The sequence below is a fragment of the Leucoraja erinacea genome, chromosome 33 (assembly GCF_028641065.1).
Source record: "Leucoraja erinacea ecotype New England chromosome 33, Leri_hhj_1, whole genome shotgun sequence".
In the NCBI taxonomy this organism is placed as follows: Eukaryota; Metazoa; Chordata; class Chondrichthyes; order Rajiformes; family Rajidae; genus Leucoraja; species Leucoraja erinaceus.
The window spans coordinates 8,791,030-8,806,799 of NC_073409.1; the positions used below are offsets into that span (position 1 = coordinate 8,791,030).

The 15,770-nt window shown below is 38.7% G+C and overlaps 1 protein-coding gene across 2 annotated transcripts in view; it reads right to left on the reverse strand.

Annotated features, from left to right (window-relative positions):
* The window catches only part of mindy2 (MINDY lysine 48 deubiquitinase 2), a 47,983-nt gene that overhangs the window by 5,089 nt on the left and 27,124 nt on the right, over window positions 1-15,770 (reverse strand). The window contains exons 7-8 of one of the 2 annotated variants that reach the window (XM_055661219.1): window positions 3,944-4,117; window positions 2,762-2,911 (exon numbers count right to left, since the gene is read on the reverse strand). In XM_055661219.1, the coding sequence (XP_055517194.1) occupies window positions 2,762-2,911; window positions 3,944-4,117 (324 nt within the window). Of the gene's footprint in view, window positions 1-2,761; window positions 2,939-3,943; window positions 4,118-15,770 lie in introns of both variants that reach the window. The other variant, XM_055661218.1, reaches the window with a different exon arrangement.

Sequence of the window (15,770 nt, forward strand, 5' to 3'; positions counted from 1 at the left end):
AGCAAAATGAACAGTCTCAGATGTTTACAGTTGCCATCTAGTGGCTGGTTCAGTAATAAAGGTAAAAAGCCTGGGATCAAACCTTTCTTGCTTCAAATCTTCACTTAAGTCAATTATTAAAAAAGTAATAACGGCGCATTTGGATAGCAGTAAAAGGATTGGTCCAAGTCAGCATGGATTTATGAAGGGGAAATCCTACTTGGCCAATTTTCTAGAATTTTTTGAGGATGTGACAAGTAAAATGGATGAAGTAGAGCCAGTGGATGTAGTGCATCTGGACTTTCAGAAAGCCTCTGATAAAGTCCCACACAGGAGATTAGTGGGCAAAATTAGGGCACATGGTATTGGGGGATGGGTATTAACATGGATAGAGAATTGGTTGGCAGGCAGGAAACAAAGAGTAGAAATAAATGGGTCCCAGTCAGAATGGCAGGCAGTGGCGAGTGCAGTGCCGCAAGGCTTGGTGCTGGGGCCGTAACTATTTACAATATATATTAACGATTTAGATGATGGAATTAAAAGTAACACTAGCAAATTTGCAGATGACACAAAGCTGGGTGGCAGTGTGAACTGCAAAGAGGATGCAAGGAGGATGCAAGGAGGTTGCAGGGGGTCTTGGACAGATTGAGTGGGTGGGTAGATGCATGGCAGATGCAGTATAATGTAGATAAATGTGAGGTTATCCACTTTGGCGGCAAAAACAAGGAGGCGGATTATTATCTCAATGGTGTCAGATAAGGAAAAAGGAAAGTGCAACAAGATCTGGGTGTCCTTGTACACTCGTCACTCTAAGTAAACATGTAGGTAGAGCAGGCAGTGAAGAAAGCTGATGGCATGTTTTCCTTCATAACAAGAGGATTTGAGTATAGGATTAAAGAGGTCCTTCTGCAGTTGTACAGGGCCCTAGTAAGACCACATCTGGAGTATTGTGTGCAGTTTTGGTCTCCTAATTTGAGGAAGGACATCCTTGCTATTGAGGCAGTGCAGCGTAGGTTCACGAGGTTAATCCCCAGGATGGCGGGACTGTCATAGGAGGAAAGATTGGAAAGACTGGGCTTGTATTCACTAGAATTCAAAGGATGAGAGGGGATCTTATAGAATCATATAAAATTATAAAAGGACTGGACAAACTAGTTGCAGGAAAAATGTTCCCAATGTTGGGGGAGTCCAGAACCAGGGGCCACAGTCTAAGAATAAAGGGGAGGCCATTTAAAACTGAGATGAGAAAAAAACGTTTTCACCCAGAGAGTTGTGAATTTGTAGAATTCTTTACCACGGAAGGCAGTGGAGGTCAATTCACTGGATGAATTTAAATGAGTTAGATAGAGCTCTAGGGGCTAGCGGATCAAGGGATATGGGGAGAAGGCATATTACTGATTGGGGATGATGAAATAATAATAAATTTTATTTATGGGCAGGCACGGGTCTCAAGGACTCTTATTTAGTGAGGAAAAACATGTATGAATGAGAGACATGACTAGTCACAAAGTAAATACAGATTCAATACAAACGTATGAGGCAATGAGCTGATCGAAGCGTGCTGGCTCGAAGGTCCAAATGTGTCCTCCTGCACCCCATTACAGTAAGGACGTGGAGGCTTCAGAAAGGGTGCAGGGGAGATTTACCAGAATGTTGGCTGGATTACAGGGTATTAGCTACAGGCTCTGGAATGCCAGAGGTTGTGGGGAAACCTGATATCGAGCTATATAAAATTATGAGAGGCAGAGATAGGGTAGGCAGTCAGAACCTTTTTTCCAGGAAGAAAAAATCAAATACTGGAGGGCGTAGCTTTAAGGTGAGAGGGGCAACTTTTTTTTAAACGTTGGTTAGTGCCTGGAACATGCTGCGAGGGTTGGTGGTGGAGCAGATAGTGGTATTCAGATACTTTTGGATAGGCATATGGATATGCAGGGATTTATATTACACACAGGTAGATTAGAGATGATCTTGGCATTATGTTTGGCTCAGACATTGTGGACCGATGGCCTGTTCTTGTGCTGTACTGTTCCATGTTCTATGTTCTTAGAAACAGAATGAAGAAGCTGGTCTGGTGTACATGGCAACAGTCACATTGACTGGTAACTAACGATTACATTTCAACAGATAAAGAAAGTTGGGGCAGAGTCAGGCAAATCCTCAACTTCCTTCTCCACAAATGCATCCAACTAGCCCGTACTATGTTCCGGAAACCTCTAAAATATGGCACCGCGGATGATATTTTCTACCCATGCACACTTCTTATTCATTTATCATTTTGATCCATTTTTTAATCCTTCACCATTTGCTGTGATCAACTGACTAATTCTCTTGATATATTTTTGGTTTAAAGTCCCTTTGTCTTCTGATGTTAGAACCTGAAATCAAACATTCCCCAGATCTCCAGAGCAGCAGCAAAATGTTGTCAATGTATTTGTCACAGAACATTTTAAATTGAGTTTATTATTGTCAATGTCATGTGTATCAAGGTAGAGAGTAAAGCTTTTATTGCGTGCCAATCAGTAGGCGGAAAGATTATACATGTTTACAATCAAGACATTTTTTTCTATATAGTAAACGTCACATGAAATTAAAAATATAAAATGGTGTAAATACCCAGCAAGTCAGTGATCTTTCATCACTTCCAATGGTAAGTTGTCAACCTGGTTCTCCCACCACAGGTGCTGACTCTTCTGTTGAGTATTTTCAGCACTTTTCATTTTAAATTCCAATTTCCTGCATCTTCAGTGTTTTTGCTTCTTGGTTACCTGCAAAATGTCATTACCTGGCTCTGAGCTGCAGCTGCCTGCTCTTGTTCGTGGTAGTACTGGGATGCTCGCCTGTCTTCTTCTTCCTGCAGTTTCTTTGCCAACTCCAGATCACTAATCCCTTCAGGTATCTGCTCCCAGGCCAAATCCTGGCTTTGCTGCTCCTGCTGTAAGGACAATGCCATCAGATAGTCCTGAGAGAAGAAATAATGTCCAATCAGGAAATCCCTGGATAAGGGATCAATAACTACCCTCCAATTACAAATGTAAATTTCCAAATATGCAGTAGTGATAATCAAATTATAAACTAAAGTATGTGGGGTTTTTTTTAAATAAAAGGTGCTTTTTCTGATTTTGTGGTCATGCATTTTAATCTTACAACACACCAACATTTAAATTCAGTATTTTCGTATTTCTGTTCATCAGTAATATATAAATGCTCTGTTTACTTTGGGAAAGGAGCAGAATCTGAAAAAGCATAAGGTAACAATAGATAATGGGGTTTTTTTTCCAGGAAAAGCACAATGAGCAGATTTGATTTTGGAAATGTCAACAATAACTTGTTCTGAGGAAATGTTTTTTTTCCTAAAACCTGATTTTAAAAAAAGCTCCACACATTTTTGAGCAAGAAACAAAAACACATGTGATGCGATGCCAGATGTGCATCTCAAAATATGTTTGCATTTAATTGAGTAAATTCTCACTTTAAATGCATCTGCTTGCAGCAATATGATCCATGTGAAGAACAGGTGTTGATCAAATGCATTGAAGACAGAATAAGAAGCTACAAGTACATGGTTTACCATGAGAATAAATGCTAGTGGCCCAACTCATTGTAACCCAATATTCCAAGTTTACATCTGAAAGGTAGATTAAAAAAAGTTGCTGGCAGTTCCAATACAGAATTGCAACTCTTTCCTCAGTTTATATCAGATTCAGATATGCAAGCTCATGCAAGGTAAAATGAATTGACAATAAATGCTAACCATAGATTCCAAACTTTAAAAAATATGAACAAAAATTGCAATAAGAAGTTGTTGACCAACTCATTTACAGAATGTTGAAAAGTCACTAACCTAAAGGTTTACTGATTCTCATCATTACTGCTGACGTGCTGAGTATTTCTAGTATTTTCTGTTTTTAACTCGGACATACGGTTCTTTGCTTTGCAATATCTAAATCTGCACTTCATGGCATACCTGATCAATTTGATCCTGCTGTCCTTTGTACACAGTTTCTGGGTCAGATGGAGGTCTCAGATGAAAATCAGAATCACAGAAATTTCCATCCCCGTCCACGTTGTGCAAACTTTCCCAGACAACCTTCTCTTCTGTAAGAAAGCCCTGGTCCGTCACCAGGAGGTAGAGTTGACCCTAATAAATTAACAAGCAAATATGTTTAAAACCTTGAATACAACTTCAAATATGAACAAAATCATAACCCAGAAAACTGTTTCTCTTTCCACAGATGCTGTAGTTTTTCCACCATTTTCTATTTTTATTTTGTTCAACTTGAATTTCATTTTGTGTGCTCTTCTGAGAAGAGAATAGCATAACAAACTGTGGAGGATTTAGCAGTCTCAGCTAATTAACTGCAATCGTTACACTCATAACAATCCCCGCTGCTGCACTGACAAAGATAGCCAAATGGTAAAGATGTATTTGTTAAAATATTCTGGCAGTACTGAGCCATTTGTTCCTTCATTATGGAAAGCAAAGGAATTTTGACCCATATGTCATTTATAATGTAAATATCATCTCAAACACACATTAGCTGAGACTTGGCCATTAGCACGTTTATATCGTAATGCTCTTCCCAAAAGCTTTTATGCAGCACTGCACTCCACAGTCCATCAATGCAGTCCTTTCATCCCCAAATATAAATCCAGCTGCTGCAGCCCAGGCTTCCTCCTCTTCCTCCCCACCTCCTTGCAACCAAGTGAAATCATTTTGAATTGTAATCACCAAGATCTCAATATTGGGTCGACAGAATTCAAGAATTTAAAGCCCATGAAAGCTGTCTAATACAGAAAATTAAACACTCATGCAGGCACTTCAGGCAACCTCGAATGAAAGGTGCTGAATGTCCTAATCCACACTTAACCCAAAAGGTCACACTGGCCTACAAATAGATATTGATTCCCTTATGATGAAACTAAATCAAATCTATAAATGTACTGTCACTCTGTATTTGGTTTACAATTGAGATTAGCTAGCACTTTAGTTTTTACACAACCCCTTTTGGGTAAAATGAAGTCCAGACAAAAAAAAACATATTCATTTCTAAAACCTATTTTATATTTTCAAATCTTTTAAAATCTATTTTCTCAACCTCCTCTTTCTTTTCTCCATCAAATAATGGAAAATCTGCAGCAGTTAATTTAACGTATTTGTGCAAAGTGGTTAATGTCAAAGGGATATTAATAAAATAAATTTCAAATTGAAAACACAAACATGCACATTAACTCCCTAACCATTTTTCTGCTGCAGTATTTTTACAATCTTCTTAAGAAAGCATATGTGAAGGAAAACAACAGCTGTATTTCTTGATAAAAGAACAAATATCCAATTAACTGCTCTGGGAAATGACAAATTGCATTTAGTTATGGACGAGGGAAAAAACAAGTTCAGTGCACAGAAGTGGATTTAGAATTATTATGAAGCATAAACTGAGTGGGTGGGTAACAAACTTAACTGGAAACAGGAAATCGTACACACTCTTGCATGGTTCTATTAAATTAGCTTTTTACACAAAAAGATACAATTATAGATCCAGAACCAATTTCAAACCAAGCATTGTATAGATATTTCTCTTTCCAATTTATTCAAGAGATTTCATTTCCCTCTTCACCCAGAGAAAGGATAACTAAAAAAACAGGATATGTGGCATCCACTCACAAGGTCATATAGCATGTGGAAAAAAGAAACAAGTTAACATTTCATGGAACAGTAGAGCACAGGAACAGGCCCTTTGGCCCACGATGTCTGTGCCACACATTATGTCAGGTTAAACTAATTTCCTTTGCTTGCACGTGATCCATAAACATCCATTCTGTGCATATCCATCTGACTATCTAAAAGCCTCTTGAATACCACTATTGCATCTGCCTCTAACACACTGTGCAAATAAAAATCCCCGCAAATCTCCTTCAAATTGTACCCCTCTCTCCTTAAAGCTGTGCCCGCTAGTCTTTGACATTTCCATCCTGCGAAAACCGTTCCAAATGCCTCTCATAATTTTACACACTTCTCCTCAGTCTCCAATGCTCCAGAAAAACACTCTCCAAGTTTCAATTTCAAATTTCTTCATCAGATCTGGGGAAGGTCTTCGATACCTGTTGCCCGTTTCTCCTTCCACAATTGCTACCTGACCTGCTGAGTGTCTACATAACTTTGTTTTCATTTCAAATGTTCAGTTCTGCAGTTATTTAAATCTTTGCAGCAAGGATTGGCTTGGTTCAAACTATAATAAACTATAATAGACAAAACACAACCTTCATGATGCGGTTGTTTTAGAGTCTCTCAAAGTTCCTTGCAGCTCTAAACCACTGGCCCAGCAGCCATTGCATGAGCTGAGGCCCTGCCCTGACAGCTTCCGCAGCTTGTTTTGTCACTTTCATTTACATGACATTGCTGTGTCCCAAACATTATGGTGCCCTGAAATGGAGGACTATGTATAAACGCTGCTATAATTTCTACGTGGTGAAACCAAAATGTATAAAAATGTGCCTTTATTAAAATCCAACGTGCAATTTAACCATGTGATTTTTTCTATTACAAATCTCAAATTGTGGAGTGCAGAGGCAAATAAATAAATGCTGGGTCTTTGTCCAAGACATTATGGAGGGCACTGTCTCTATTCTCCAGATATGCTGCCTGGCCCACTGAGTTACTCCAGCACTGTGGGCCCATCTGGGGGATTTTGCTTTTCCATGAAGTTACATAACATTCCTGAACCCAATACTCCACTTGGGACAGAGTGAGAGACTGGATGTGACCTCCAACACATTCTGTACCTCTGCGCTGTGCAGGCACTGAAGTCTGGAACACACTACAGGTTACCAGCAGTCCTCCATGGGACTGCCAGCTGGGTGTCACTGATGTCCAGCCAGCTACACAAACAGAGGGGGCAGACAATTTTCGCACAACATTGAGATACGAATGCAAATTAATTAATGAGGCAGATAATCCACTTTGTCATTGATGCAGGAGGGAGGAAGTATACTGGCCGGTACTTAAATTAATAACTCATTTGTTGCCTTCAAACGATACCATAAGCAGATGGCAGTGACAGATTTCATCATTTATCGACCACTGTAAATTACATATTCTTTTCACCCATCCCCACTCCCAGACAACCCGCTCAAATGAGATGTAGATTACATTTTCTTCTACTTCAACGCTGTAATTGTAGTTCTTGCTAAATCAGGGAGATCTATTACCAATAAGCAGAACCTTAAAGAGATGCTATTTTGACTGACTCAATTGTTATCTATTTCTATGAAAAAATTGGATTTTAAAAATTTGATATTCCATTGACATTTATATGAAATGAAAAAGCAATTTGTCTATCTGCAATCTAATTTAATACTTTAGCATGCAACACCTATCCAATAATAAAATGAGAAATATTGGTGACTTAACCTATTTGAATATTCAATTTAAAAAACTGCTCATACTTTGTAAGTTTTGATAACTGTATTGTTAGGATTCAGGATTAAAACAAATTCCACTTGAACATAGAACATAGTTCAAATCCACACAATTCCTATTCTGGACATTTTAATTGGGGACGACAGAAGACAATGATTTTTCTCCCTCTGCCGTCAGCACATGTTTACTGGCTAAACCCAGAATATTACTGATTTATAAGGTGAGCTACCAATAAACTAAATTCAAACTCAAAGCTCCATGATGTGAATATGAAGCAATAAGAAGGTGAAAATATATTTCAAAGTAAGCACATTGTTCACAGAAATGGACCAAGCTTGGAACAGATAATTGCAAAACAAATAAAGTCCTCTAGATGGAGATACAGAATTAAACCTTTAGTCTTCCTATAAAATTCCCCATAAAAGACAGATTTGCACAGGCCCACCACATCCATGTTAACCTTTCCCCTGTACCCCCTACCCCCCATATAGACTAATCCTTCTATGCCTTGCCTATGTTAGTGTCTGCCCAGATGTAGCTTCAACATCAATGATTTTATCCGATCCCACTATCACATCAAAAGAGCATTGCAGATATCAACCACTCACTGCCAGAAAACATTGACCTCAAATTCTCTTTAATTATTCCATTATTTTGCAGGTTCCAGGGGAAAGAATTTAGCAACTATTGATTTTAACACTCATTGTCCAAATCCTGATTTTGTCCATTGGAAGAGTAAAACCGTGTTGTGTCAATTGCAAAAAAATGTTTCACTGTGAATGCATGTTTATTAAATGAATGACCAAAAATTTGAGTCAAGAATGATTGATTTGTTCAAGTATAAACACAAAAATAGAACTAGACTAGAATTGCGGTTTGCAGCTACAAGCAGAAAATGGGAAATTGTGGTAAACGGAATACAGCTATTATTTAACATGTTGCCAGACAAGGTAGATAGACACATAATGCTGGAGTAACTCAGCAGGACAGGCAGCATCTCTGGAGAGAAGGAATGGGTGATGTCTCGGGTCAAGATCATTCTTTAAAGAATGACTTCATCCACACAGATGTTTGAAATGGAATCACTGGATATTTCACATTCATCTGGAGGGTATACCAGGCAGTTTAATGACTCAAGGCTGGAGTATCCTAGTGGGACAGCCAGCACCTCTTCAGTCTGAGGAAGTGTCTGGACCCGAAATGTCACCCATTCCTTCGCTCCAGACATGCCATCTTCAGTTTAAATCAGCATCTGCAGTTCCTTCCTACACTGCCAGAGAAAGTAGTTGAGGCAGATGACAATAACCGCATTATCCTGGCTATTGTTGATGATGCACCACCTGCTGGCATTCAAACAGGTCATCTCCCTCATGTTATGATTCAGCTACCGATGCCTCAACAAGTTAGGTAGACAAAAATGCTGGAGAAACTCAACTGGTGAGGCAGCATCTATGGAGCGAAGGAAATAGGCAACATTTCGGTCGACCCAAAACGTCACCTATTCCTTCGCTCCATAGAGGCTGCCTCACCTGCTGAGTTTCTCCAGCGTTTTTGTCTACCTTCGATTTTTCCAGCATCTGCAGTTCTTTCTTAAACACCTCAACAAGTTAAGTAATTCTTAGCCAAAACTTTATAAAGGACTGATCTCTTGTTCACCGACTTTTGCTGCTAAATCTGGGCACCACCTTCTAACAAGTCCAAGTACTTATACAAATTCTTGAATGATCAAGACCTTCAGTTACACAAGAATAGCTGGCCTCACTTAATACAGAAAAGTTTAAAGAGAGATTCGACAGAGCTGTTCAAATCTCGAGGGGATTAATCTTTCAGGAAGGGAACAGGAATAATTACAGAACTATAGGCAAAAGACCAGGAATTGGGATTGAGTAATATTTTCCAAGAGCAGTCATTGACACAACAGGCATGACTATCACTGTGTTACTCCATGGCGATTATTATACAGGCTTCACCTGTAGGTGTATTTAAGACACTGTTTATAATAGTACTTCACCAAAATATTGTTGTTGACTGAGGGAGAATAAAAAAGTTCCCAAAGACAATAAGGAAAATAAATTTTAAGGTGTTAATATTATGTCACAAATGACAAAAATACAGAGCTAAAAAATAAAATGGGTGTTCTCCATTATAAGATTCATAATTTTGTTCCTGTTTTGATCTTTGATTTTGTAGTCACTTTCCCACACAAAGACCACATTCTAAAAAATTAAAGGATCAAAAAGTTAATGCATGGTGCCTGGCAAACTCCATCAATATTCATTCCTCTCTCCACCCTGGTGTTGCTTAATTAACCTTTTCACACGCCTAGCTTCCTTCCTTTTATAACATTTGGCTGTTTTTTGTCCTCCTTAGTGTTCCACTGTCAAATAAATGTTTATGCTAAACAAATCCAGTATAAACTCAGGAACTTATAAATTCATGCTCTTTTTCCCCCCAACCAGAAATGACATCTAAGTCAGGCAGACTGTGTATGGATGGAGATTAAGCATGATGGAGCTGATAATAGGTGCCTAATGCATTTCGTTGTCTCTGTACTGTACACTGACAATGACAATTAAAATTGAATCTGAATCTGAATCTAAACTTCCAGATAATAACTATGCTGTTACGTTTTGAAACATTTAATATGTCAAGTAGAGAAAACTCGTAAGTTCGTAAAATCGAAGTTACAATTATGAATCAGAAAATGTATAAAAGTACAATACGTGTAAATGAAAAAAGGGAGGGTATCTTAATTTATTTATAGGGAGAACTCTATAAATGTAGCTACACAACAGTTAAAGGGATGAATCTTCTCTTATTTACTCCCACCATAATATATTCTATCACAACGGTGGAAAATACCTGAATATCTTTTACAAGTTTATAACTTTTAAAAGTTCGCCTTTTCGACACCAAATAAAGCAATGTTTAATAAAGCATAGCTGCTAGCCGCACACCAGAGATTTCCCATTTTGTCATCAAGCCAAATTGTATTTACTTTTTGATAGTAAGTCCACACAGAAAATGCAAGCCAGCTCTTGCTTTCTGTTCAACCCCCATTCAACTTCCATTCTGTACTGAAGTACATGAATGGGGGCCAGCTGGTGGTCCAGTGCTAGACTCACCAGCAAGGCCAGGGCCAGAACTATGATGTGCTGAGCTGAGATCTTGGATCACTTGGTAGTCATCTCATCCCTCAGCCGTCCCGTCCCCTCAGCTGTATGCCCGCCATGACCGATTAGCACAAGCCAACTTGTGAACAGATTTAAAGACCCTGTGGAAAAAAATGTTGGTGATTCATTGCTTTACTTATATTCTTATTTTGAATTACTTATTATTTTATGACTTTTAGGTCCTCCGGGTTACAGCATGGTTCCATCCTTGCGAACTGTTCGTAACCCAAACAGTTCATGTTGAAAATGCCAGACATGAACCAAGTTCCCAGACGGCAGTAGATACCTGCATTCCTGCAGAATCTGCCAAATCCATCCCATTAGTCTCCCAAACGCTGACTCGTATGTACAGGCAGGACATAAATCGGACATTTGTAAGCTGTGGAGTACCTGTCATTTTAACATTTTTCCATTATTTAGTTTTAATTGGTAGTCTTTTTGAATAACTTAACAGCAATGAGCTAAAGACGATCAATGTGTGTTCTGGGTGTTTTCCAAATGTGGCAGAGGAGGCCTGGTCAAGTATAGAACCGCTCTCCCTCCTCGGCCAGCCTTCTGCAATTATTTTTTTAAACAGCACAATGAATTAGGTCATTAACCTTTCAGAAATAGTGATGCCAACTTTCCCAATGGCTTAAGAGAAATTGAAGCATTATGGCAAGAAGTCTGCAAACAGCCCATGTTCATCTTATGAACTATGTGGTGTTTAAAGTATATGGCAAATATGACTGGAAGTCATCGACTCAGTCCAACACATTAGAAGTAATGAAGAAACAGATGAAACTACATACATTAAAGTCTTATAATGAAAGCATATTCAAACTCAGTTGTATTTGTCCCCTTACCTCTGAAAGCAAACTGCGATCTTGATGGGAGTGGAAATAATCTGCATTAATAGTTTCATATTTTCAGTCATATAAGAAACTTAAGCCAAATAAGGTTTAGCCATGTAAAAGCCATAATTTAGTATGAAAAATAAGCATGTAAACGATGCATGAAATCAGATGAATTTATTTTCTTTTGTCGAGCAAAGGTTTGTGTACATTTATGTTGACCTATGAAATCCAGCTATCAAAGTGAACATTCAATTTTATTTTGACTATCTGGTCATTTCCGTATCTAACCTCTTATGTTTAAACTTGTGCTTTAGTGCGCTGATTACAGATCTGCAAAATCCATTCTGCAACAAGCATAAACAAGCCAATCATCTAAAGTTGATAGCAAATAAACCATCGTCTTCCCATGCTGGCTGTGCATGAACTTAAACAAAATCATAATTCAGTATTATTTGGAGTGATATTCCATCAGCTATTTAAATTACATATTAAAGTCAGATGGGTTTAGTTTAGAGATACAGCTTGGAAACAGGCCCTTCGGCCCGAGTCCACACCAACCAGCGATCCCTGCACATTAACACTCTCCTACACACACTAGAGACAATTTATACTTATACCAAAGCCAATTCACCTATAAACCTGTACGTCTTTGGAGTGTGGGAGGAAACTGAAGATCTCGGAGGACATATGTGTGGTCACGGGGAGAATGTACAAACTCTGTACAGAACAGCACCCGTCGTGATCAAAATTGGATCTCCGACGCTGCAAGCACTGTAAGGCAGCAACTCTACCACTGCGCCACCATGCCGGGTGGTTAGAGGCTGAATTTCAAACTGTCATTCTGCCAAAACAGTAGGAAGTTTGACAACATGCAGTAATTGTATTCCATTAATGTACCAGTTTTAATAATGAATTATCTAACATTGAGGTCGTATAAATCTCAGTGATTGGCCTGAAACTGGCTCTCAATCAGCTTCTGTATATACTTCTGTATATACTAATAATTGGCTAATTTCTCAAATAAAGCCCGAGTAAAAGAAATTAAAGGGCCTGTCCCACCAGCATGCGATTGCATTCGGCTAGCTCGACCAAACGCGGTTGCTTGAGGTGTCGGGGACCGGTCCCAATTCGAACCGCGGAGACGTATGGAGTTGTGAGGGGCTGGTCCCGGCATCATACTCACCGATCAGCTGGGCAGGAGGCAGGCCTACTGAATTTGGACGTCGCACGGCGTCGTGCGGTGACATCATCACACAACGCCACGTGCTAGGCGTACTCAGTCAAGACAGGCCATTGATTCGCAGGGTTTTCGGACAGTGCAAGATTTTTGGAGCCCCGAGCGATGTCGGGACCAGCCCCGCACAACCCCATACGCCTCCGCCGATCGAAGTGGGACCGGCCCCGCGAGGCCGTACGCCTCAAGCGACCACGTTTGGTCGCGCTAGACGCATGCAAACGCATGCTGGTGGGACATGCCCTTGAGAGATCCAAATAGAAAAAAATATCTACCTTGAAAACAACATGCACATCAAACTTATATCCAATTTTTTTTTTTTAAAGAACCAAGAGCAATGGAATTCTGCAAAAATCTCCTGGATTAAATAACTTTCTTGTGCACTCGTGCTTCTAAAATCATTGTTTTTTAAAGGATAGTAATTCTTAAAATAACTCCAAAACTAAAATGTTGTGCTACATATTCACTCAACTGATGAAACGCATTAATATGGGTTCCAAAACATTCATTAATAAAACATCTGCTTCCTGGAATTTTCACTGTTAATGAGCAACTTCTGTTCACTCATGTCCACTTTAATGTACAAGCAAATGAAGGATGAAAGTAATTCATTCCTCTTATTTATGTTCAGCGGCTATGCCCAAAACAGAAAATAAACTGGCACTACTCATAAAAAGGTAGTACCAATCACCAGAAGTCCAAACCTGCAGAAAAACATTAACATCCAGCTAAAGATGTTTTTTTATGGTCTACCGAAGATTAAATTGACATATGGTGCAGTCTGCCAGACTGCTATTCAACATAAACAACAGCATTTTAATCCACAGAAGTGAATGCTATTTGCACTGATCAGATTGGCAAAATGTCAGCGGATTAAAAAGTTCAAAACAAGGAAACACTCGCTGTACTTGGCTTACTCTAAATAGATTGTCACTGCAAGGTTACCGTTAGCAGAAACCTGCAATTGTAATTTCACTCGTGTGCTAGGCCAGTGCAATTTGGTTGCATCCACTATAAATTTTAAAAACCTTGATGCTCCAATGTTCTTCGTTCCAATAGGTAACTCTTCTCTAAAAACAACTAGACAACAGATTTCTCTGAATTTTTGAACAGATGGAATTGAAGATGTATGGCTTTAGCTTTTGTGGGCCTATTGAGACATTTGTTGTTAAGTTAAACATAACTAAACCCAAAGCATTTCCAGATTTTACCGATATATAAAGATACACAAAGTATGCAAATATTGGATCTAAAATTAAAAAGGATGCGAGAGAGGGTTAACAAATGCAATTAGGAAAAATAGATATTATTTTGGATATTTATTATGCTCTTACTGAAAATAGACCAAAAATACAGTATTTTAGCAAAATTTGGAAAGCTAAAAGAGGCAAATAATATAATCCAAAGTCATTTTAAAGATTCAGAGTTAGTGTAAGATCATTTAATGTTATTATAAACGTGTAATAAATACTGAATTTGCAACAGCCCTTTTTTTAAATTTCTATTGAAATACTTAATCTTTCAGTTCTACCACATCCTGTCTGAAAGATTAAACTGTCTCTTTCGCTCCATGAATGTTGATAAACCTGTTGTACTATGAAGATACTTAAAATATTCTTGCAACGAATAGGGCTAAAATTAAGTTTAGTGATTACCATACGTCATGGAGAATTTGCTTTTTCTATTTGCTTTGGCTGGGAATTGGTGCTGGTGTAACAGCAAGTCAAGACAAGAGTTAAGGGAGTGTTTAGTTGTCAGATGTACCAAAGACGTGCGGGTTTGTAGATTAATTGGTTTCTGTAAAGACTGTAAATTGTCCCAGTGTTAGTCGGCGGGGACGCGGTGGGCTGAAGCGCCTGTTTCCGCGGTGTACCTCTAAACTAAACTAAACTACACAAAGCTAATATACTATGATTGTTAAACATGCAATAAATTAATAACCATAATACGTGAAGTTCTTAGAGCAACCAAATACAATTAATCGAAGTTCACGTTTGCTGAGGTTAGTGTTGTGTAGTGTTCAAACAAAATAAAAATCAAGGATAATTTTATTTGATTTAGAGATGTTGAATCATCGTCCCCTGATAAAAAAATTGAAGCAGGAAAAGTCGTACAAAAATGGGGAAAAGGAAAGAAATTTGATCATATTTTGAACAGAAAACTCTGGAAAAGACTCGGCATGTCAGACAGCATCTGGAAGAGATGAAAGAATTCATTGAAGTTTTAGGTCTGGGTCTCTTCATTTGATCTGTCATTTTTGCTTCCTCAGTTCTGCTATGAAGTCTGATGAAGAGATGCGATCTGAAACGTTAAATTGTTTCTCCTGCCACAGATGCTGCCTGTGCTGCTGATTGTTTATCGACTCCTCGGCGAGGCCACCAGCATAATCAAGGACGAGTCTCACGCCAGAAACTTGCTCTTTTTCCCTCTCCCATCAGGCAAGAGGTACAGAAGTGTGAAAACGCACACCTCCAGATTCAGGGACACTATTTTCCCAGCTGTTATCAGGCAACTGAACCATCCTATCACCAACCAGATACCAGTCCTGAGCTACCATCAACCTCATTGGAAACTCTCGGACTATCTTTGATTGGACTTTACTGGACATGCACTCAACATTATTGGCTTTATCCTGTACCTGTACACTGTGGGCAGCTTGATTGTAATCATGTAATCTTTCCGCGGACTAGATAGCACGCAACCAAAAACATTTTCACTGTACCTTGATGCACAGGACAATAAACTAAACTCAGCATTTTCCGGTTTTATTTGAGTTTTCCAGCATATGCAGTTTTGGGGATTTCATTAATTATATTTGATCTATTCAAGAATAGACTTAATCTGCCACGAAGTCTAATTGATTATATAAATTAATAATTCTATGCAGAACAAGAATTGTTTAAAAAAAAATCAATTTGCAAAGCACTGGTGCAGAAACTTGTAAACTTTGATCAAGAAATAAACAATAGGCACAGGCATGGAAATAGAACTAATGGAAAACCTATAACTATTAAACCTAATAAAGCATTTGATGAGGAGCAAGTGAAGCAGGCTAGCATTTTACCACCTATGGGTTAGTTTTCAAAAGAAATGCAGTCACTTATTTATGATACTGACGGAAGTAAGTGAAG